This window comes from Telopea speciosissima, chromosome 2, assembly GCF_018873765.1.
Source record: "Telopea speciosissima isolate NSW1024214 ecotype Mountain lineage chromosome 2, Tspe_v1, whole genome shotgun sequence".
In the NCBI taxonomy this organism is placed as follows: Eukaryota; Viridiplantae; Streptophyta; class Magnoliopsida; order Proteales; family Proteaceae; genus Telopea; species Telopea speciosissima.
The window spans coordinates 81,892,151-81,915,605 of NC_057917.1; the positions used below are offsets into that span (position 1 = coordinate 81,892,151).

Sequence of the window (23,455 nt, forward strand, 5' to 3'; positions counted from 1 at the left end):
CCGATGTTCTGGGAATGTGCGAATATTTTGTGAGTGAGAGAGTCACTCAACATGGTCTCCACATGGTCTCTACTGCCCGGTTAGGGAAAATCAAAAGAGAGATTGTCTGTGGATGGTCGGATCAGAATCTAGATCCTAGTACTGTTTTAGAAATGGTTTGTCAACATATTTTTCACTTAAAATGATATTTAGATGTATGTTTTAATTAAAGTGTATAATTGGTTTTGCGGATCCGATCACGTACACAAACACTCTAATATGGACATATACTATGGAATGATGTTTGACAGTATTTATATCCATATATGCCCTTGATTTCATAACGATGATGTTAATTAGTAGAGGGTTGGTATATAATAAGTTGTTATTATGTAAGGTGTTTTTGGGATTTGTTAATTAAATAATACAATTATTTTATTGTTCACTAAAATTAATTAATTAATTTTCCGTTAAGATTTCGCTTCTTCACTAATTAGAAGCACACTAGGAAAGAATGTTGAAATTCAAGTCAACTTGAGGAGAGAGAGAGTCAAACTCTCACAAGGAATACAAGAAGAGCTCTATTTAAACAAAAAGGGGGTAGTCGGCCAAACATGCTTGGGCGAATTTTCTCTCTCTCTCTCTCTCTCTCTCTCATCCTCTGGCCGAAATTCTCTCTCTTCTCTTGCTCTTTTTGGGTTTTGTAAAACCCTAGTTCTTGGGAAGGTTGAATCTTTTCTTAGAGAAGATTGTTGCGTTGGCTTTAAGAACCTTGATTGCATCAAGAAGGTTCAAGAACATCTTTCTTGGAGTGCTCATTGGAGGAAGAACTATTATCTATACAAAAACCATCACTTGAGGCTCTCCAGGTTAGCATGTTTTATTATCATTCATTGAAGTTTTAATTGTTTTGACAATCTTAAGATGCGAAAGAAACCCGGATCGATCTCTTCTCTTTCCACTGTCCATTCGGGTGTAGGATGCTTTCTTTATTCCATGGGATGGTTAATGAATAGTTATTTATTTCTTGTTTTTCCCTAGTTCTTATGAATCTTATGGTATAAGAAAAGAGATTGATTTGTTAATTTATTTCCGAACCAGAAATTTTCCATGATTAATTACCAAACCAAGTAATGAGCCCATAGTTTCCAACAAAAAAAACATGGTAAAATAAGGTTTTGAAATTTTTTTACACATTCTCAATCCAGATTATGCCCTATTTACAAGATTATATAAAACTCGAATTTGGGATCCGGATGAGTCCAGATTCAATCAGATCAGCAGAGCCACGACAGAAGTAAAGTAAAGCATATACAAACCAAAATGACTAATGAAGACCCTCCTAGCTATATGGACACCATGGATGAGTATAATCTTTTTCGCTGTTGTGAATTCTTAAATACCTCCAACTATAGGGACGCTAGAGAGGCAAGCTTAGAAGCAGGGTAAGAAAGGGGAATAAAAATGACAAATAGAAACAAAAAGAGAGTGTCTTCATATTTGTTGGTCGATGGTCCCATTCATGCTTGGAATTGGAGATTCCTTGTCCCTTTCTTCTTCCACAAATATAATAACTCCAAACTCTGATGCTCTGGAAGTCTGTATAGACACAAGTCAACAAAGCAGGATCACAGATGGTGGAGTTTGAAGAAGAAGTTTCCTCTTTATGGGTGATAGCATGTACATGTTGTTCACGCGGTTAAGCTCTTGTTCGTCTTTTCACACTAATGCATTCAATCTCATACTGTATTGTCAATTGTCATTGGCTTATTAAGGAGAGGTCTTTATCACATCACATCAATGACTCTATAGAAAATGATATTATCGATTTAAAATTTAAATGTTTATAAAAAAAAAAAGATAATAAAATTAAAAAGAACCCAAGTTTCTCACATTCACAATCCAAAGGAAGAGATCCTCTACAATATAGAGATATTATCGATATTGTACAGAGCAAACAATATCCTTTTCCTTGATTATGTGGTAAAGGAAAACTTCCCCCTTAAAAGGACCCAGTTTCTCTTAAACCATGGTGAAAAATAGACATTCTAATTATAAATACTGGTATCTGAATCTGTATTCGTCTCGATTAATACTAATATTGATATTGATACACATCAACCATATCAAGCCATATTGGGTCAAATCAAACTGTTTTGACCTCAGTTTCAATAAATTTATTTTTGGATAGATTTGCCCTTAATAAAAACCATTCCTTTATTTATCTTTTTTAAATAATAAAAACCATTCCACCAATACAAGACCAGTCTAGTATTAGTATTGGGCATGGCTGATATTGATACAAATCGGCTATTACGCCCATCTGAAACTGATATTTATAAACAAGGTGTGGAAGGGAAAGATAATTTTTTCTTGACAGCTAATTGGTCAGTGTGGTCATGATCCTCACACGTTGTGTGTTAGCATTTTTCAACTATATAGATTAGGGGAAAAGACTGGGCACATCATCATGGTGCGCAACATATGCCATCCTCTCTCCTCTTTGTTTGGAGAGACCCTCTTACCCTCATGTATCCAAACCCTGTGATTAATTATATATGATTTTAATTTTTGAAAATAAATAAATCCTACATAAATAGACAATTCAGATTTGTCTAGTGACTTTAATAAAACATCAAAAACACTTGTGACACCAATAACTAACCTTCATTTAACATACAATGATTAGAGAAAACATTACCACACTCCTGCAACTAAAACAAACAACAAACTACCACCTACTCAGTTGATAAAATTTGTGTGGCTTAACAGCTTTGAGTTCACACCAATGCAATAGGGCTCCTCTCCAGTGCACATCATGCAGGTGGGGAGCCCCGATCCACATGCCAGCACACATCCTTGTGCTGGTGTGTGGGTCGGGGACTCTCCACCCACACAACGTGTGCTGCACACCATGCCGTGTTGGAGAGGAGCCCAATCCCAAGAAAAGTAATCCATTTCTTTGTCATTTTGAGACTTGAGAAGAGACCCAACCCCCCCCCCCCTCCCTTTCCAAGCCCAAAATTATATCAACAAAGGAGATGTAGAATACAAACCCATCATTTCATTGGTGTGCTTGCAAGTTCGTGTAGTAAGTGGGTTCTTACATAGACCCGCGGTTTACCCATAAAGATAAGGGTCCATCGGAGGTTTTTCAGGGAGTTAGTCCACGAAATTGATACAAATCGGTCGTATCAGTTTGATATTGAATCAAAATACTATGTTTATTAAAAAAAACTCACATCTATATCGTATCGATCAATCCGCATAGGACAGGCATCGGTATAAGTCACGGCCGATACTGGTACAGCCGATCCGAAACCAATTCCTAAAACCCTGAGTAATTGAGTTTCATGTTAAAAAAAAGAAAAAATTATAGAAGGGGAGTGGGAAGCTTGTATATTGTAGATTTACCTTATTGATTCGGTTGGATTGGTCCAAACCGGTTTGGCCCTATCCGGTTTTTTAAATTCTCCATCGACCGCAAACATTGACCACTCCTTAATTTCCATAACAACTGTCAACTGAAGAAGGAAACAATGGCGCCGAGAGGGACATCCATGACGACATTGCAAGACTGAGACTACCAAATTAACCCAATTCCCAAACAAATGGAGACTAAACCCACCATTAACCCATTAAGCTGACAACATATTTTCCAGTTTCCACTTCATCTCCTAAATTTTCTGTAGTAGTTGTCGCCATTCGCAAATCTCTTCTTCTCTTAATTATTTTCCAGACACCATGACCTCATAATCTCTGTTAAAAGCCCAAAACTGGGGCAAAACTGGGAATCTGGTTTCAATCAGAGGAACCCTATTTGCTGGTAATTTGAACTCTGTATAATCTTACTACTGTAATTCGGACATACCCTTTGCCAGCTCCTGACGTCTTTCTCTCTATTTATATGTAACAACTCCCCCTTCACAGTTTAAACTCTCTTTGGCTCTTCTCTTGTTATATAATCAGGTTCTTCTCTTTTTCTTATCTTATAATCAATCAGTCATGAAGAAGGAAAGGGTTATTGCGTTCCTCTGTTTTCTGTATCTACTCTTGTCACCCATATTGGTTTCGGCTGAATGTACATGTGAGAAAGATGAAGAAGGAGATCGTAACAAGAGCTTGGCTCTTAAATATAAGATTGCAGCCTTGTTTTCGATTCTTGTCGCTGGTGCCATTGGGGTTTGTTTGCCAATCGTTGGGAAGATGATTCCAGCTCTGCAACCCGAAAAGGATATCTTCTTCATCATCAAAGCTTTTGCAGCTGGTGTGATTTTGGCAACTGGGTTCATTCATGTGTTACCTGATGCATTCGATACTTTAACCAATCCGTGTCTCAAAGGGAAGGCTTGGGATTTTCCTTTTACTGGTTTCATTGCCATGATGGCGACGATTGGAACGTTGTTGGTGGATAGTTTGGCTACAGGGTACTACACCAGGTCGCACTTCAGTAAGTCGGAACCAGTGAAAGGAGACGAGGAAGGAACAGGTGAACATGATGGTCATGTTCATGTTCATACTCATGCCACTCATGGCCATGCTCATGGGTCTGGTTTTGCATCTGAAGGCTCGCCTACTACCACCCTTATTCGGCATCGCGTAATTTCTCAGGTATTTTATTGCTATAATTATTATTTTATTCTGTTACCCTTTTTTCTTGTGGGTGGACTGGAGATTGTAGGTCGCAATATAGTATGTGAATTTTAATTTTTTTATTATTCCTTCATTCCTTTCAAAATGAGCGTTTCTCCTATTTTATCTAAATTTTATGGTTTTCTGTTTTTCTTTCTTTTTTTCTTCCTTTTTACCATTTCGATCGTTTCTCTGTTCTGTTTTTCCTTTACTTTTTAATCTCAATCGCTTTTGTCCTTCTCTCTCTCTCTCTTTCTCTCTCTTTGTGAGATGGGTTCTCATTTTCCTCGGTTGTGGATTTAACTGTTCTCCCCTCCCCTCCCCTGTTAACAATTCCTGCCAGGAAGTTAAGTCTCCTGCTTCTGTAATTTTTTTCATGGAAAGAATATGGGTTTTTTTATTTTGTAAATACAGGGAGTTTAATTAATTATGAATGTGGTAGGTTTTGGAGCTGGGAATTGTTGTACACTCTGTCATCATTGGAATTTCATTGGGTGCTTCTGAAAGCCCCAGTACCATAAGGCCTCTGGTCGCTGCCTTGACTTTCCACCAGTTCTTTGAGGGAATGGGGCTTGGTGGATGCATCTCCCAGGTATATATATCATGTCACTTCATTTTTTTTTTGGCCAATCCTTCTTTCTCTACATTTTATAGTACTAATTCTTTCCCCTAATGTCAAATTTTTGTGTGTTTGTCAAACTAATTGGTTTGTGATACTATGTGAGTAGATTGATTATTCCCAACTCAGGTTTTTGGAGTGAATCCATTCACAGGCCATCACTGAATAACACCTTTTCTTTTTGTTATAAGTTCTGCCAAGATGATATGATTCATCTTTTAATGTTTTCATGTGCAGTAGGACCATATGCATTGAAAGTTAAAACAATCAACATTGCAACTAGAACCACTTGGTTTTGTTGGGTGGGTCCAACCATTGCAGCTCTCTCTGATTATAAATAATCAAGTCAGGCTACAGCTTGGCCACCCCCACTCTTCTCTTTGTTTAGAAACAGAGAATAGATCATGTTGTTTCAAGAAGATTGATTTGTAGTAAAGTAGATCAATAAATCAGTATTCTTTAAAATGTCTCTTTGGGAGTCGAAACATTTGTAATGGAGCACAGTTTCATTCTTTGCTGTAGTGATGAACAGTTCAGTGAATCATTAACTAAAAACTTTCTTCATTGAGTGTTCCAGAGGATGCCTCCATTACAAAGAACTGTGCATCACCTAAGTCGAGTTATTTGTTTTGGTGGTCTGTCTGTCTTCATTTTGTAATCTGATATAATGGCTTAATATGTATTCATCTATTTTGATGTGTTTGTAAGTATAAAGCAACAAAAGCTTCTGAAACTTTATTGTATTGCCTTGTGATATGCTAAAATATGGTTTCGTGATTTTGATAGGCAAAATTCAAGTCAAGAGCAGTTGCAATTATGGCAATCTTTTTCTCCCTTACTACACCAGTTGGGATTGCATTGGGCATAGGAATAACAAATGTTTATGACGAGAACAGCACAACAGCATTAATTGTTGAAGGGATTTTCAACTCTGCTTCAGCTGGGATATTGATCTACATGGCACTTGTTGATCTACTAGCAGCTGATTTCATGAGTCCCAGGATGCAAAGCAATGGGAAGCTTCACTTTGGGGCCAATGTCTCACTTCTTATAGGAGCAGGTTGTATGTCCCTCCTAGCTAAATGGGCTTAAGTTGTTGGTAGAGATAGAGAAATCTTTGTAGTTTTTTGTGAATCCCTTCTTCACCCTTGCATCCCTTTTTTAAGCAATTTGTTCCTTTTTATAGGATGTTATGGTGTAAATATACATAAGAGAGTCGTTATCTTCGACAAAGTTAGGATCCTTTTTTCCCCTTTTCAAGTTTTGATAGTGAACAGGGATATTGGAAATGGGAAGACTCTTTCATTAAAGTCGACAATCCAATGTCGTGAAAATTCTTCTCTTATTCTCTTTGGGTGGCAATGGAAGATAGGAATTTAAAAGTTATGCAGGTAATGCTCTCTGAAATAGTCCAAGTTTTGATACACAACAACCCAAAGGAGCTCATGAAGGCCAGATGAGAGGATATGAGTCCCAACATCTGGTACATTGTTTGGTTGCCTTCTCTACTGTTTGGTATATGTGTGTAACTGGTTTTGACTCTTCGGAATACTCCTTGCCCAGTGTGTGTGTGTCCGTCTTTTCTCACTGATAATATTCTCCACATAGGTTGGCATCTTTCAGTTAAGCTATCAATGAGCATCAAAGAATCACCTTGTAGTCAGAGGACTTCATCTCCTTGCTCCAAAACCTTCTAAACTTCCTCTCTCTGTTTTGTTTCCCAATAAATTTCTCCTTTTTTGGCACTGACCAATATATTATTTGAAGAAGCTGGAGGTATGAGGGTCCTTAAATCAACAAATCTTCCCATCTTATCACAGAAGCAGTATCTCTAATAACCATAGAATTGGTTGTTTCAATGAATTGTGCTAGTTTTCTAGTTTCCTCGTGTATTATTCCAAGTGGGATTAAACACAAAAAATGATTTTGTTATTTTTATCCATAAACGGCTATGGATAAAATTTCTGTATCTTGCTAACCACCTACTTTCAGGACCATAGCGACTGGAGTCCAAACCTTTCAAATGCCATATAGAGCCAAGCTTAGTAGACCAATGACCCTTTTCAGCTTTTCTTTTTCCCTTTTCTGGAGAGGAGGGGGGCGGGGTGGATTCCGGTTTATGTGATCTCTATATTTCAGGCAAGCATAACAATTAGGAAGTGTACAAATGTTAGCAGATGGGGAAGGAAAAAAATGTTTCCTACTGAGTGCTGGTCAGAACCAAAGTGCAGTGTAAGATTTTTGGCCCTAGTGATTAAATGTTTTCCACCACTCAGGTTACACCCACTCCATTGACTAAATCCAAAATCAGGGAAATGCTAATTAAAATAATTATTTAATTAAAAAAAAGAAAAAAAGAAAAAGAAATGGAGTTGCACTTAACATTTGAGAATCCATTGGTAAGCATGAAGAAGAAGAATTGGTTACAGCAAGACCACAAGGTTGTCCATGGTTGACAGTAGTCTCCTTTGCTAATTTACCAGGTTTTTATTGTTCTAACATATGGATGTGACCATTTGAGCACAGAATTGACTTTTTGAAAGGAATACAGTCTCTCATGTTTGTATTGTAAAGTAATTCTAGAAAAGGTAGGATGTCATTCTCATATTTCTTCTCTTGCAAGAGGATAAAGTGATCCACTATTATTTTCATAATTTATGGAAGGAATATGATTTTTAGATATTTACAATCTGTTGTCTATATTGCTGGCAAATTCATGATTTCAACAATGCAACTCACATGGTTTATTTCTGTAGCATCAATGCAACTGAGTTATCCTCTTTCTGACCCTAAAGAAACACTAGAAACACTGAACCCCCATTGACAAAAATATACCTATCATCATTGAAGAATCCTAATTAAAGATAGAATGGTATATCCCCCCAGTAGTGAATGGAGGTTGTTGATGCTGACAAGAGCTAGGTGTTCAGAGCTAGGTGTTCACTTCTTAAACAACAGAGAGAGAGAGAGAGAGAATCTAATGTTTCTTATTGCAAAATCAACAATCTTATTCTATGAACCTACAAAATTCACCTGTGCAAATGGTGTAAATGCTACAAAATTCACCTGTGCAAATTGGTGTAAATGCTGGAGAGAACAACACCAAGGCTACTGTTGGATGCATACTCAAAGACAACGATTTTTTCTTCTTCTTCTACAAACCAATAGCCTCTCAAGATTTTGATCTTAAAGTTATGACATTTAGTTGTTCATTCATGAAATCCTCCAACCTTGCTTAGAAGTGCTTGAACATCAGGTGTATTCTCTTTAGAAACATCATCTATTGAATACCTACCATTTGGTAAGTATAAGCAGTAAAAAAGCCCATTCAAGACTAATCAACCATTTATTGTTGAAATGTAACAGATTTTATTAAGTCTTACTTAACTATCTATTCCTTGTGCTCAAGGTTTAAAGTATCTTGGTATCGTATTGGAAAGGGTGATTTTAAGAGACGTTTCGTCTCGTATCATATCAAAGTGTTAGAACTCACTAGATATACTAAAGATACATATGAAAATGGTCAAGAATATGCAAAATACAGTTTGAAACATAAAGCACTATAAATAAGTAATATGTAAAATATATCATGTATAAAGAGGAGAATAAAGTACGACGAGACAAGTGCCTTCAATTGATTATGTATAAAGGATGGGGTTTCTTACATGTACTAAATACTAAAATAGATGTTATTTTCAGCTTGAGGAAGATTTAGGGTTTAGATGCACGCAGCATTGCAATAAAAATACCTAGTTAATGCAATCATTGAGGTTGATTTTCATTAATCTAGTGATCTATTGCAAAAAAACAGCACTGAAAATTAACATTTGAGCGAAAAATTCAAAGTTTTGATCGATAACTATTCTAATGTAAATCTGGTTTCAATCCTTGATTGCATGTTGTTTAATCACAAAATGATAATGAAATCAACACTACTTGTGTTTAATAACCACAAGGAATCAAGTTGATTTTTTCAAAACAAAATTGATTAGAATGACATACACGAGCTCTCAGTAGGTGTTTTGCAGCCATAAATTATGCTATATAGTTTAGAAGAGATGTATCGAGCGAGCATATTGATAGGTATCAATTATGTATCGACCATAACAGTTCACATATCTACCCGATATAATTGATATATTTTTAGGTATCGTATTAGTACCATGTCGTATTAATACCTTAAAGATACGATATGTATCAATTAGTATCGACGGATAAATTAGGAAACTTAAAACCTTTATTGCTCTAGTACTCAAGATTGATTTCAAATCACTTGTTTTTCAACCAAAAAAAAAAAAAAAAACCAGAACCAGTTAAAATTGAAACACACCACTGGATATGTTCACAAATCACATAATGTTGATTGTAGCCCTAATGGGATTTGAATAAACACATATAAGGTGAAAGTTAAAATAGTGACCATCACTTAATGTTGGAGTTGATGGAAGGCAAGGATACTTTCAATTGTAATGGTTCCTAGTAGAAAGGCAACATAACATAAGTCTTCATAGCTTAAGTAGCAACTCTTACTACGTATGTCTAGCTCCTCAGGAAAAGAACAGCAACTAAAGAGACTAAAAGTGCTTCTTATCTTATGACAATTTGTAGAGGAGACCTGCTACAACTTTTTCTACACATATCTCTATTTCATTTCACAAAACCATGTAGGTCAGAAGGTTTGATAAAAATTACAAAAAAAATTATCTTTCCATGACATACATGCTCATCGAATTGAAAGATGCAGCACTTAGAAAGGTACCCAACATCACTCTCATGTCAAGACTGACTTAGCTAGGTTTGTTATCATGAACCACAGTGTTATTAACCATTGTCATTAGCTGTATTTCCACAATGGATATAGGGAGAGACTGCAGCACATGACAAGAAGAAGCAAAGTAGGATCATATAAAGGTTTTCAACACACTTGATCAGAAGAATCATGAAGCTGAATAATTCTCATAGTAAGCACTAACTGAAGCTACTGTGCTCATATTTTAAGTTTGTTTATCTCTAAGCCTGACAAGGTAAAGCAAAAGAGTCTGCTATTACCAATCCAAGAGGCAGGTGTGGTGACTTTGGAAAGAGTATTAAAAATATTAGTTTGATAGACACAAGAAAGCCTCAGCTCTTTTCCCCTCATTTTCTCATTTCCAGTGTGTCATCAAATGTTCTCATGGTCAAGATGATACATAAGATGAGATTGGAATAAATATTGATAGCAGTGATTATTTCTCTCATTAAAGTCCTCACAAGAAGGATAATCATTAACCTGTTGAATTCAAAAGCATATATCTTATTAGAAGTGAAAAAAATCGGACACTTTTTTCTACCTTTTGTGTCTTCTTCTGAAGTCTGAGTTCCACAGTCAAACTTGAACATTTGGAGCTTTAATGGATGAAACTGTCTCTGTTTGGCTTTTTCTAGCATTAAAGTAAATGCTTTGATTTGATGAACTAACACAGGAAGGGGGAACCCAAGAATGATTAACTTTCAACTTCATCCATAGCTTCAAAGTTGTTTAACAAGTGAATCCAGTCTGAAATAAAATTAGTGCCTTTACTGTGCAACACCCATTACTCAGAATCTTATATCTGGTGCATGGAGTCCATAGTATAGGTTATATAATCTTTGAATCTATTCCATCAGTACAAAGACATAAGGAATATGGACTAGCAATAGGTAAGCTCCAGTAGATTTTCCCCCCTAAGAATTCCTTTTGGGGTTCAAAACTATTGAGAGGTCAAAACCTTGAAACTTTCACTGTTTGAGAGGTCAAATACTCTGCTATTGGAGTGTTTCTTTAAAGAAAATTTCAATTGGGGCAGAGCCATGATCTTTCCTATATGGGAAGGAAGCCAAAGACGAACAAAGAACAGTACTGTGAAGCATAAACAAAATGATGCACTAAACACTACTTATCCCACCTGAAGATGAGAGCAAAATATGATTTTCTTTTCTAATCAACTTCACCATTAGACACGTGACACGAGTCATATGAGTTAATTGAAGACACAATACCTAAATATCTTGGAATGACCAAGTAAGATTCATACAACTAATACCCCAGTTGTTGGCATGAGGATAAGGCTTAGTAAGTTGAGTGGATCTGGGGTTGCATTAATTAGTCAAAAATGAATTAATTAAAACTCTAAATCAATTTCTTATTGTTTAGTGGGTTTGTCCACTTAGCTAATTCCTACTAAACAGGCAGAAAGAAGTTAGCAGGATTGAATAAGAAAATTAATGAGATCTCATTGGTGGTAGATTCTACTTTGTTATAATACGTAACTTGCAACTGATTTGATAAGATCTCACAATAACTCTGAACAAAAAGAAATCTCAATTCTGTATGTACAGGAAGATTTAGAAGAAATAGAAGACAAAAAGTGGAATAAATGACAAAAAAGAGGAGATAAAGGCATGCATAAAGGCAGTGAAATGAGAGGAGATGAGACCAAGATGTGTTCAGCCATTCTTTCTGGCCGAAAGAAGAGACATTCTCTCCACTCCATACCATTAATGAAGAAGTCAAATGTTTTGACGAATATGTTTTCTTTGGGTTTACTTTGACAAATGATGGTCCCTTACTAAAGGAAGTCTTTGCTGAGGGGTAGTAGAGCCCTAAGCTAAGCTATGAAAACACAGAGACAGGAATAGAGGGTTTATGGGACCACCCATAAATCAATCCCTTTAAATAAAAGATTTTTATCAACCACACAAAACTGGCATATTCAATGGTGTGGACAGACTTACTTGGAAGTATATATATATTGGTGCTTTCTGTGGAATTTTCTTTCCTATGTAAACTCAATGAGATTCAGTTTATCAGCTCAGCCCATCACTCTTTAGGATTCTAACTCGAATGATTCATTGATTTGCTTCAACTTATAAATTATTATTAATTTTTTGTCCAAAAAATAAAGAGTCAAATTCATAATAAAAAAAAGGGGATGGGGAGGAGGGAGAGATAAAATAATGGGAGAAAGTTCTCTGTACGGGAGTGTGGCCTATGCCAGCACTCCCATGAGTCTATCTCTGTCCTCCTCATTTGAAAAGACATCTCTGCCCTTTTGTTTTGAGGAGGAGAGAGATAGATACATGGGAACGCTGACATAGGCCACACTCTGATAGAAAACTACTTCCCTAAAATAATATAGATTCTACTTGGTATAACTTTTCCACTTAACCAAAATAATCACTTACATGTAAAGGGTTTTCTGAAAGGACAGTGTAAAAAAGAATCTGCACATTATACAAATGAGGAATTGGAAAACAGTATCCATATGGGTCACATGGTACTCATTTGGTAAGAACAGGAGAGCGACTAGGCCCCATTGTTTACCATGTGAGAAAGTTATAAAGGAATCTGTACTAAGACAGTGTACTAGTCTTTTTCCCTACATATTTATAGGGACATTGTTTTGTGTTGGGGAGGTCATTCCCAGATACAGTGGGGGCAAAATGATCACCCCAACCCCACAGATGCCACAGCGTGCGTTTCCATTGGCTGCTGCACTCGTGGCCCGTACTCAGTTTAATTATTTTATTTGATTTAACGGTTCATTTATTCAGCTGAATCGATTTTATTTGGTTTAATGCTTTATGGATTTTAAACAGTTCAGAACTTCAGAACCAACGACTTATCGCTTCAAATTTGAAACCGAACGGATTAAATTGTTTCCACAATACGTTAAACCAAAATCAAACCGAAAATAAGAATTGATTTTTTCAGTTCCTGTTTGAATGAATAGTTCAATTTCGCTAAATAATTTCAATTAAAAAAAAAAACTTGGTAAAAATTTCAATTTAAAATTAACACCCTTAAATACAACACCCAAAAATATATATAGATAGAAAATACAGTCAACAAAAACACCCTCTGTTCACATTTCTCGGTTTTATGCCTCATGTAACGTGTTAACATGTTTAATAGTTTTAAAAAGTCTAATATATCAACCTTTCTAAGGGACTCCACTATGCTCAGGGGTCAGCCTAGCATGGTTTTAGGAATTGGTATCGAATCCGTCTTATTGGTTAATTCGTATCAATATCAGTAGAGGCGGATTTTGTTTTATGACCAATTCGATATCAATCCATTAGACGAATCAAGGATAAAAGATAATTTAAAATTGATTTTTATTGAAAACCAGAGGTAAAACTATTTGATGCAGGCCGATCTGGAATGATATCGACGGAGACCGATACCTTAGCCGATAATGATTCCTAAAACCCTGCTCTAATACTATTGATACGAAACTCATAACAACTCGACCTATAAATCAGTTTATAAGACAAGGGAACCCAAAATCATATCAATTCACAACAAATCTCTTTTGGATCTAATGTAAGATAGGTCTCGCAGATGACCAATGAAATCGTAAAAAATTACTCTTGGATTTTGGTTTGGGAGAGCCCAATTACTACATTTTGGGCTGCCATTTGCGTGTTTGAAGTGTGAACCCAGTCCTTTTCAGTTTGGGCATTAAAGAAATGGGAATATGCTGAATCAACTTACAATCTCTATATTGATACGTCAGGACAGTAACGTCAACTACTAACTTTGTTTATGTTTTTTTTTTTTTTTTTGTTTTTTTAATAAAGGAATTTTATTAACATTGGAACAAGGCAAGACAATTATTTGCAACTAAATTAGGTTCCCTCAGAGAATGTGAAAAAACAACGCTTTCGAACAAGGCACATAAATGGCGACCGTCCTTGATATTTCCATCTATTTTCCAAGTGGTTGTTAGAGATTGCCCGCTGAGAATTCTAACCACCAATAAATTGTCGCTTTCGATCATCAAATGCGTTAAGCGCTGTATGATGATTGTTCAACCTTAGGCCATAGAGGATACAAAATCTCTTTTCTCACTATTTCTTTCCTTTCCTACCTATTGCTGTCAATTGATTCTACAAATTTCTTTTGAAAAAAACGGTGGGCACGGCGAAGGGTCATATATATACACTTTCTTTCTCTCTTCTTATTTAACGATGCGCGTTTCTATATATGAATCGATACCCATAGGAAATTTCTCTCGTTCTTCGCTATTGAGTAATCGTGTTTGAAGTCAATATAAGCAAGAAATGAGTTCGACACTTCGACCCTTCTCCCAACTTCTAATTTTCATAAGTTAAAAGACTTGCTAGTGGGCCACCCACCAAAGCGTGGCTAGGTTGTTCATCTGATTGTGCCATTAAGAGGTTGATGTGGTGATTCCCATCGTTAGATATTTTATTTTGTGTTTGGTATGCGTTGTTATAGGTTCCAATGTGTGTTGACTGATGAAGATTTCCTTATCAATGTCCAAAATATCAACACAGTTTCCAGGTAATTAAGTAGAGCCTGTACAAGTGGTCCATGGAATATTTTATTGAATATTGAGAATAATGAACAGTATTAATCATAAAATTTAAAGTGAGAAAAACCCATAATGTCGACATTCTTTAATTTGACCTTCCCCACCAGACCCAATTCCCTATATACATACCTAAAAACAAGGAACTAACCTCCTCTTTACAGTCTCTAACTTTATGCGGCTTTAAGTTTTAATGACTACATTGTGTCGACACTCCTAATTATCCAATCCCAAATCCAAATATTAACAAAATCCTTTTTAGTAAATCTCAGATTTCTTCTTGTATTATAAGTCAACGAATTATAAGGAGAATGAGGCCATGTAAGCAGTTCCCTATTTTAAAATTCTAGCTCCCCTCAATGACTCTATTACTATAATAATGCCTATATAGTGCCAACACTTACCCTTTCTTTATTTAGTTCTTGCAAAACCCTTTATAGCTTTTTAGTTTTATACCCTAGTTTCAGTACTTTCTTTCTTCTTAGTTGAATCATGGAGAAGGTTTTAGGAATCTTGTCTCTTCTATTTCTTCTCCTCCTCCCTGTATTAGTTTCAGGTGATTGTACATGTAGCAGTGCAGACGACTCAGAAATTAACAAAGATGAAGCACTTAAGTACAAGATAGGAGCCATCGCTTCCATTCTGTTTGGTGGTGCAGTTGGTGTATGTATTCCTATTTTGGGGAAAAGATTTTCGGCTTTAAAGCCGGAAAACGATATTTTCTTCATAATCAAAGCTTTTGCAGCCGGCGTGATTCTTTCGACGGGGTTCATACATATATTACCAGATGGATTCGTTAAGTTAACATCTCCATGTCTCAATCAGAACCCATGGGGGAATTTTCCATTCGCAGGCTTCATTGCAATGTTGTCTGCAATTGGGACATTAATGGTTGATACTTTTGCTACTGCTTACTTCAACAAATCTCACTTTAACCAGGCTAAACCAGTGGGCTCTGATGAGGAGAATGGAACAGAGCATTCTGGTCATGTTCATGTTCATACACATGCCACCCATGGTCATTCACATGGGTCTTCGGCGGTCGCCGCAGCCGATGATTCAGCAGCTTCGGAACTTATCCGGCATCGTGTCATATCGCAGGTAGATTATATTTTTCTCTTTTATGGGTTTTTTAGAATGGGTTTCCTCTTTTAAGCATGGTCTTTTATTTTTTTAGGCTGCGTTTAGTATGTATTCTAGGCGAATTTTGTATTAGTAAACGAAAAAAAAAAAACTATTTTTTTCAATCTGAGAATGTAAAACTGACATAAAATGGTGATGAATATACAAATATTGCAGGTTTTGGAGTTGGGGATTGTGGTTCACTCTGTGATCATAGGGATTTCATTGGGTGCTTCTGAATCTCCCAGTGTAATAAGGCCTCTGGTTGCAGCCCTGACTTTCCACCAGTTCTTTGAGGGTATGGGACTTGGTGGATGCATCACACAGGTAATTTCTTTTACCATCTCTTTTTCTTCATATCTACACATACTTTTCACTGTTTATTTCTCCAGTCTAATAGTCTACTTTGACTTTAAGGAGGTCAATTTTTCTACTCTAGGGCCCACCAACCTTCCCTGTTTCTTCTGGTTACCTCATATATTGTTTTAATTCAAACTGGGCCCAAGTTGGGTTTCAACTGAAACCAGCCCAACTCATATTTCAAATTCTCAGCCCATAAGATTAGACCACCCAATGCTGCAATTCAGTTGTCTTCCCCATAGTCCACTTCTTATATTTATTGAGTTTAGTGGCTGTGTGCTAACCATGCCATTCTTTTATCTTGAACAGGCAAAATTCAAAACCAGAGCTGTTGTAACTATGGCTCTTTTCTTCTCCCTTACTACACCGGTTGGGATCGCAATAGGTATAGGGATAACGAACGTTTACAAGGAGAATAGCCCCACCGCTCTCATCATTGAAGGAGTTTTTAATGCTGCTGCGGCCGGTATTTTGATTTACATGTCGCTGGTCGATTTACTCGCAGCTGATTTCATGAATTCCAGAATGCAAAGCAATATGAGACTTCAGATAGGAGCTCAAATCTCCCTTCTCTTGGGGGCTGGATGTATGGCTGTTTTGGCCAAATGGGCTTGAGCTGTTAATAGGTGGGCTTTGTGTCAAATGCCTTTTTTTTTCTTTTTTTTCTTTTTTATTTCTTTTAATATTTAAAATTATGGTATTTTGTTTACATAGTAAAGTAAAATTTAATAATCAGATATGGAATGATTTTGAGTTTATTATTACAAAAACTTACATTTTAGTTTTGATTTAATTTCACTTCCCCCTCTCTTTATTTTTCTTGCAATCAGACGGAGCCTCAAAGTTTTGTTTTCCATACGCTTATTTATGTAAGATTTCCGTTAGAATGAAAATGACCATTGGAAGTTTGGAACCTTCTTGTTCAAGATCAGGGTTATAAAATCCAACCCAAGCAGAAGACCGAAAAATGTCTTCAGGTTGAGCCAAATTGGTTCGCTCATGGTTCAACCTAAGGTCAAAAGCAACTAAGAACAAGTTATATGTACGCCAGTTAATAGTAACTTTATGGAAAGCTAGCTAATTTGCTAGGTTTCCAATTGGTGTGGAGCCCGGCACACATCCTGACGTGCTGCAAGCAGTCTCATCGTTGGATGCTTTACTGGGCATTCTCTGGACATGGTCTAATAATAATTCATATAAAACTATGCAAGGTTTAAGAACTTCGAATCGGCTATAGATAGGTTTTCCTCGATTCTAATTCTAATTGTTCCGAGATTGGTTGGAAATCGGCAGGACTTGCCCAAATTTAGTGTAATTTAGTTGGAATCAATATATGTAGAATCTGGATTAATCGGAATATATTTCAATTGAAGTTGTAAAAACATAATCCTTTACTGGTCAGGTTCTAGGATTGGATTGATAACTTGCAATCCTGACATGATAACATGTCAACCAAGCATAGTTATGGCCAAGGATTCAAAATTGTGGAATCGGGTCTAGAAGAATTTCAATTCAGATCAGCCAGAATCGGTCAGGAATCGATTTAGATCGATATTGAAATGGGTGGTCATAGACCAGCTTGACCCTGATTTTTTGACAGAAAAGCCCTAGATATATAAATTAAATACTTATTTCAACGAAGCAACGGATGAAACCAATGGAGAGTCATGCTGTGACGGTCGATTAGGAACAGGATACCTGATCCATTGGCGAGCATCATTGAACGCTTCAAATTTGTCCTAACTCCTTCAGCTGGTCAAAGATTCTTTGGCGAGCAATCTCGTATTGTTGCAAGGCTGATCTGTATCAGTATCAATATCAATCTCCGACGATACTGATACATATCAACTAAGATGCTGTTACAATACCAATATTTAGAACCATGAATAGGCTCAACCTAACCCACCCAATTTTGTAGTCATATCTGTATCACCTCTACGAGCTCTATCCATCTTGATCAATGACTCCAACCTAGCTATGGTAATACGTAACACAAGACTTGTAAAATTAGTGTTCGAGTTATGATTTTGGCTTTGGTTGGCACATACCAAAAAAAAGGTGTCATTTGGACATATGTTTCTAATTATTTATCTTGGTTTTTATATCATTTTGTGTCCTTTTGGTTAATTTTGTATTAATTGATGTCAATTTTGTCTATCCGAACGTGTTTCAATAATTATTCATGTCCTGTCGTGTAATGTATGGATTGATCCATTCATTTGATTTAACTGGGTTGAGCTGTTTTGTTACAACCATGAGATTCTGAGACCAACCATTGTAGTAAGTGAATTTAAAACTAAATGGATCAGATTGGGTTGGTTTAGTATCCGATTTATCAATGAAACTTCACCTTGTGGGACCCTACATGACCAAACCATAGTCAACCTTCATTTTTTTTGTTTAACTTCAATAATTATTTATGGTTTCAAATAATTTATGCTTTTGTCCATGTAAATAAATTAAGTAATCTGCTAGCTAGCTCACTGCCTTGTAAAATGGGCTATGTGCTTCCTTTGGCCTAGGTTATGAGATTCCGCCTTTTCGGAAGATCTCATCTATATATTTTTTTTTGCCCCAAGTGGATGAAAAATAAATTTTCTTGTGGAGAGACCATACAACTATGGAAGTATGCGATCAAGGAGAGATATCTTGTCCTTTTTTTAATTATTAATAATAACTAATAGCTTGAGTAGTGGGAAGTTCTTTTTTACATCGGCATCATTAAACTTTTGTATGTCGAATGTATTTGTAATTTTTCATATTAAATGAAAACACAAGGCATATATAGATTTGGCCATTCTCTAGTTTTTCTCTATACTATGTTTGGAGTTTAAAAAAAAATAAAAAAATATATATATATATATATATATATATATAATAAGATAAAAGTAATGATGAAATTAATTATATATTTCTGTCTACAATGGTCTTGCTTATTTCTCAAGTGCACATATGAAATGCCAAGTTTACTTTTAGGGAAAAAGATCTCTACTTGGTAGTGTTTCTTACATTATCCAATGGGTAGGCACCCCTGGGTATCTATTCAGAGGCAGAGACGTCATTTTACGGTGCCTTGTGAGAGGGTGTAGAAAACACCACATAAGTAGAGATCTCTTGCCCTTAAAAAAACATGATCGGTTGGTTGGTGGCTCGCCAATTAGAGCGCATGCCCCCCCCCCAGGAGGTCAAGGGATTGACACTCCTGGTTTGCATATTTGTGCCAAAAACCAAAAAAGGTACTATCATATGCTCCAAGAGTAAGGGTAAGGGTGTCAAAATAGAACCGAAACTAAAACTGACCATGTACGATCGAACCGAATCGCATTGCAGAAAAATGATCTGTTTTGATTTTATAGGTTCGCTTCCCTGCTCAGTTTTGTTTTGTACCGCAAACCGCAGTTTTAAACCAAATAAGAAACCGGAAAAACCGAATAGCAATCGATACTTCTAACTCGAATACTAGCTCATGCATCAATTGGATTAATTAGTAACATATAATTAATTTAATAAACAACAATTATTGTATCATACTTGAAACATAAAATAAGTAAAATTTTATTGGGTTAACTATATATCATATTTATTCAAGTATGAATTGAAAATGATAGATGATGTTTTCACCAAAAATAAAATAAAAAAATGATGGATGATGTTAAAATGGATTAACAAAACCCTACTTTCTAATAGAAGAAATAGTTTTTTTTTTTGGGGTAAATGGGAATTTCATTGATCAAGGGGACAAGAAGAGCTCAAAGCTTCCTGGTTACAAAGGCCAAGAAGCCAGCGGTGGGAAACAAGCCAAGCCATCGTACTTGTCACCGATAGGGCCTCCCGTGCTAAAGAATGCACAATAGTGTTGGCTTCTCTAGAAACATGGTGAAACGAGTGGGTTGGAAACTGATTAGCGTAACACAGAATGTCCTCCATGACTCCTGCTATAGCCATCGGAGGGGTATCAATCCCACTGTTCAGTAAGGAGATGAGCTCCAAGTTATCAGACTCAATGGCCAGAAAGTCTAGACCAAGCTCCAAGGCTGTCCTCAATCCCGAACGGATCGCCAACACTTCGCCCACCAAGGCATTAGAGAACTTGGCTGGTTCAGACACTGCCGCTATAGGATAACCTCGATGATCACGTATGGTGAATCCAATCCCTTCGTGGATGGAATAATGGGGCAAAGCAGCATCGCAATTGAGTTTCAGATGACCATACGAGGGCGGGTTCCACCAAGAAGGGGCACTAGCAGAGTCATCCTTGATAGTACTTCCAAAATGCACCATGTTTATCATGTGAGAGTGGAGGATAAAATAAAAAAGAAAAATTACATTACCACCCCCTGAGGTTTGTATAAAATATAAAACGATCCCCTTTGTTTTTAAATTATACAGCGACACCCCCTGAGTTTTGGTTGATTGGTACAGTCAGCCCCACTCCGTTATATCATTCCCGTTAAGTGGTACGATGTTGATAATTCATGACTTCGAATGACTAATATACCCCTATTAGGGGTGTGAGCTTACCACCCCCTCCCACTGGCCTGTTACTCAAATCAAATTAGGGTTCTAGTCCTCTGCAACTTCTCAAGATGGCGATCTTTTGAGGCAGTGTTCAATGCCATCTCGATTTAGGGCTTTTTCGCAGAACACTTCTCCCCCCTACCCATCCTCTCATTACTCCTTTCAGGGTTTAGGATTACAAGCCTCTGTTTCTCACTCTCTCTCTCTCGTGGTTTCCACAGAAGTGCTTTCTTTTCACAGAGACCAAAAACCCAAACCCTAAAAGCAAGGGAAATATTCAGGTAGTAGAAATATATTCAGGTAGCAACAGCACTGTTCTAAGAGGATCAAATCAGTTGGCAGCAACTAACTCTTCAGACCGAGAGCTTGAAACCCAGATTTGGGAGATAATTCAGTAGCAAGAAAAATACAGGTTTGATGAACTTAAAATTGCAGACGAGGGGACCCTTGGGAGAGGTTACTTACATCCCAAAATATTATTCTGATCAGGTGGAAGGATCAGAAGTAATTAAAGAACCAATGGGTCTGAATCTAATCCCAAAGCCTAATGACCAGAGTGTGCGTGGTTGTTGTTGCTGGGTTGGGTGCATTTGTTTATGTTCCCAACTGGCCAAGCTCATACCCATGTGGTCGATCGATTCTCTTCTTAACAAGAAATGATGCCCATCGATGACAAACTACAGAGATTCTCTTCTTAATAAGATTGGCCTATGGAAAGAGAGGAGAACAGAGCGGCAGCCGAAAACCCTGCAGCTATAAAATTCCGGTGAACCCCTTATTTCCCAGCTGCGGTCTCTGTGGCGGAGCAGTGTCATTGGCTTTAAAAAACTCCGGCGAACCCCTTATTTCCCACTCAACTACCATCCATGTTCAGATGTCCTGTAATGGGTATTCGAACTGAAGATGGTCTCAAATCTTTAATGGGGTTTTTTTTCTTCTTCTTTCTGTCTTGCACTTTCTTTTAACAGACTTAAGACTGAAATCAGAAAATCATTCCTTGATTTTTCTCCCCCCCCCCCCCCCTTCTCACAATCTCAGCTTTTGAGGGCTTGCTATTCCTTGGCTTTCTGGATCTTCAATACCTTCGTCACAATCTTTTGCTCTTCCACCAAGATGCCCCAATGATTCTCTCCCTGACAGCATTCCCGGATAACACTGCACCATATGCTCGGTTTACAATGGTGGGGCGGTGGTTGAAGAAGAAGAACAAAGAAGAAGAGGAAGAAATAGTGGTGGGTCTTATTTTTTTATGTTAGAAAAATAAAAAATTAGAATAAAATTATTTTAATTGAAGGGTAAAGTTGTCATTTAAATTTTATATTTAACACTGTTCATTCACCGTCCAAAATGGTGTTGGGTATATATTTTAAAAACACAGGGGGGTTGTATTGTATTTAGTAAAAATCTCAAGGGATGACAGTTTAATTTTCCCTAAAAAGAAAGAAACAATCATAATAAATTCACGGGTGAACCCTTCACCATGGTGATATCTGATAATACCTAAAGACTAAAAATAATCTGCTTTTTCTATCCAAAAAAAATCTGCTTTTATGTGTTGCGTGTGAAAACCTCCGGTACTTGGTTCGCCCGTGGATGATCCTGCAAAAACCAAGCAATGAGCACAAGAGGGCCGGTGTGGCTCTGGCCTAGGACTCTCCGATGCTCAAGTCAGGTCTTCAACGCGACAGCGTAACTGCCTAGTAAAAAGCCAGCTGTGGAATAGAGCTCCATACCTGGGTATTTATAGAGTAAGGAGGAGATGAGACGACTGGGAGAGTCCTAGTATGGTAGGAGTCCTTCTTGAAGGTTCTCTCGCGTAGAGCGGAGTGGAGAGTTATTTTTTGGCCGGACTCTTATTAAGGTAAGAGTCCATGTAGAGTGTGATTCCGTGTTGCGCTGGGATCGTGGCTCGGTCCTTATCCCGTGATTCTCGAGATGTGCTGACGTGACCCGGAGATCCCCGGTGGGGTGCTATGAGAGCCTCAATGGAGGAGGGCTCGGCCTACGAGGTCGGCCCGTGGGGTCGGCAATGGAGGTCGGCCCGGGAGGAGGTCGGTCTCGGCCATGAGGTCGGCTAGGAGTCTATGGCTGACCCGTATAATCTCGGCCTCAGCCACCGGCCAGCTCGCTCAAACCAGGCTTTGTCAGGTGACTTATCGGATATGGGGTCGGCCCAATTTCCTGCTCGGCCCAACTCGGTTCTCGGACTGAGGTCGGGTCGGCCACGTGGCAGCCTCTGATAGGTGGGGTGTTTTATGCCTCATCATTATGTTACCCAAAAAAACAAAACATCTGCTTTTAAGTGATTAATTTACCAATATTCACTCGCCATAATCAGCATTTGCTTCCTTTTCTGTTTTAATGGGCTTACACGAATTTTTAAATTTCATTGCCAATAATAAGAGTGCAACAGGTCCAGGATTTTGAAAACCCAACCTTGGTCCAGGATCCCCAAGGTTCAGCCCAAACTCCGGCCCATCCAACCCGAGTTCAGGCTGGGCTTGACCTTACTTTGGTCATTATATATATTGGGAGAGCGGGGAAATCTCCAGCCCACATGGTCACGGTATATCCGTATATGGTTAAAATAGGAAAGAGAAATTAATAAAAAAATCTCTATTAGCGGTGAGACGTTTGTGAGAACTTTTTTCCCCCATATATATATATATGGAATTTTTTTCCTCTCAGGTTTTCTGTCCGATCAGGTTCGTAGGTTCCTCTTATAGGGAGGACAGAGTATCTGAGTGGTGTATTTAGAACTTGACACTTTTTTGTAATTTTTCCTTGTTTTATTCTTGAAAGTATTTTAAGATAGGGATATAAAAGAGTTAAAAAACAAAATAACTGAAAATAACGTATAATTATGGCA

General features: G+C 37.3%; 2 protein-coding genes and 2 long non-coding RNA genes across 4 annotated transcripts; 3 read left to right on the top strand and 1 right to left on the bottom strand.

Moving 5' to 3' along the window:
- The first annotated feature begins 1,795 nt into the window (after window positions 1–1,795).
- Window positions 1,796–21,760, top strand: LOC122652630. Its single transcript, XR_006331623.1, has 3 exons — window positions 1,796–1,821; window positions 2,752–2,757; window positions 21,633–21,760. It is a non-coding gene; the product is annotated as an uncharacterized LOC122652630 (long non-coding RNA).
- LOC122652629 (zinc transporter 8-like) lies at window positions 3,923–6,537 on the top strand. Its single transcript, XM_043846423.1, has 3 exons — window positions 3,923–4,590; window positions 5,054–5,203; window positions 6,017–6,537. Exons 1-3 carry the CDS (start codon window positions 3,985–3,987, stop codon window positions 6,320–6,322), a joined length of 1,062 nt encoding a protein of 353 aa, XP_043702358.1. The 5' UTR covers window positions 3,923–3,984; the 3' UTR covers window positions 6,323–6,537.
- LOC122652631 lies at window positions 5,557–11,562 on the bottom strand. Its single transcript, XR_006331624.1, has 3 exons — window positions 11,552–11,562; window positions 10,213–10,216; window positions 5,557–5,687 (listed from the first exon to the last, which is right to left on the bottom strand). It is a non-coding gene; the product is annotated as an uncharacterized LOC122652631 (long non-coding RNA).
- LOC122652628 (zinc transporter 1-like) lies at window positions 15,063–16,738 on the top strand. Its single transcript, XM_043846422.1, has 3 exons — window positions 15,063–15,687; window positions 15,886–16,035; window positions 16,378–16,738. The coding sequence occupies exons 1-3, from the start codon at window positions 15,079–15,081 to the stop codon at window positions 16,681–16,683; spliced, it is 1,065 nt and encodes a 354-aa protein (XP_043702357.1). The 5' UTR covers window positions 15,063–15,078; the 3' UTR covers window positions 16,684–16,738.
- Window positions 21,761–23,455: the final 1,695 nt, after the last annotated feature.

Coding starts and splice junctions, on each gene's coding strand:
- LOC122652628 (XM_043846422.1), top strand. CDS start 15,079: ATGGAGAAGGTTTTAGGAATCTTGTCTCTTCTATTTCTTCTCCTCCTC. Junction 15,688..15,885: donor GGCATCGTGTCATATCGCAG/GTAGATTATATT, acceptor CAAATATTGCAG/GTTTTGGAGTTGGGGATTGT. Junction 16,036..16,377: donor TTGGTGGATGCATCACACAG/GTAATTTCTTTT, acceptor TATCTTGAACAG/GCAAAATTCAAAACCAGAGC.
- LOC122652629 (XM_043846423.1), top strand. CDS start 3,985: ATGAAGAAGGAAAGGGTTATTGCGTTCCTCTGTTTTCTGTATCTACTC. Junction 4,591..5,053: donor GGCATCGCGTAATTTCTCAG/GTATTTTATTGC, acceptor TGAATGTGGTAG/GTTTTGGAGCTGGGAATTGT. Junction 5,204..6,016: donor TTGGTGGATGCATCTCCCAG/GTATATATATCA, acceptor TGATTTTGATAG/GCAAAATTCAAGTCAAGAGC.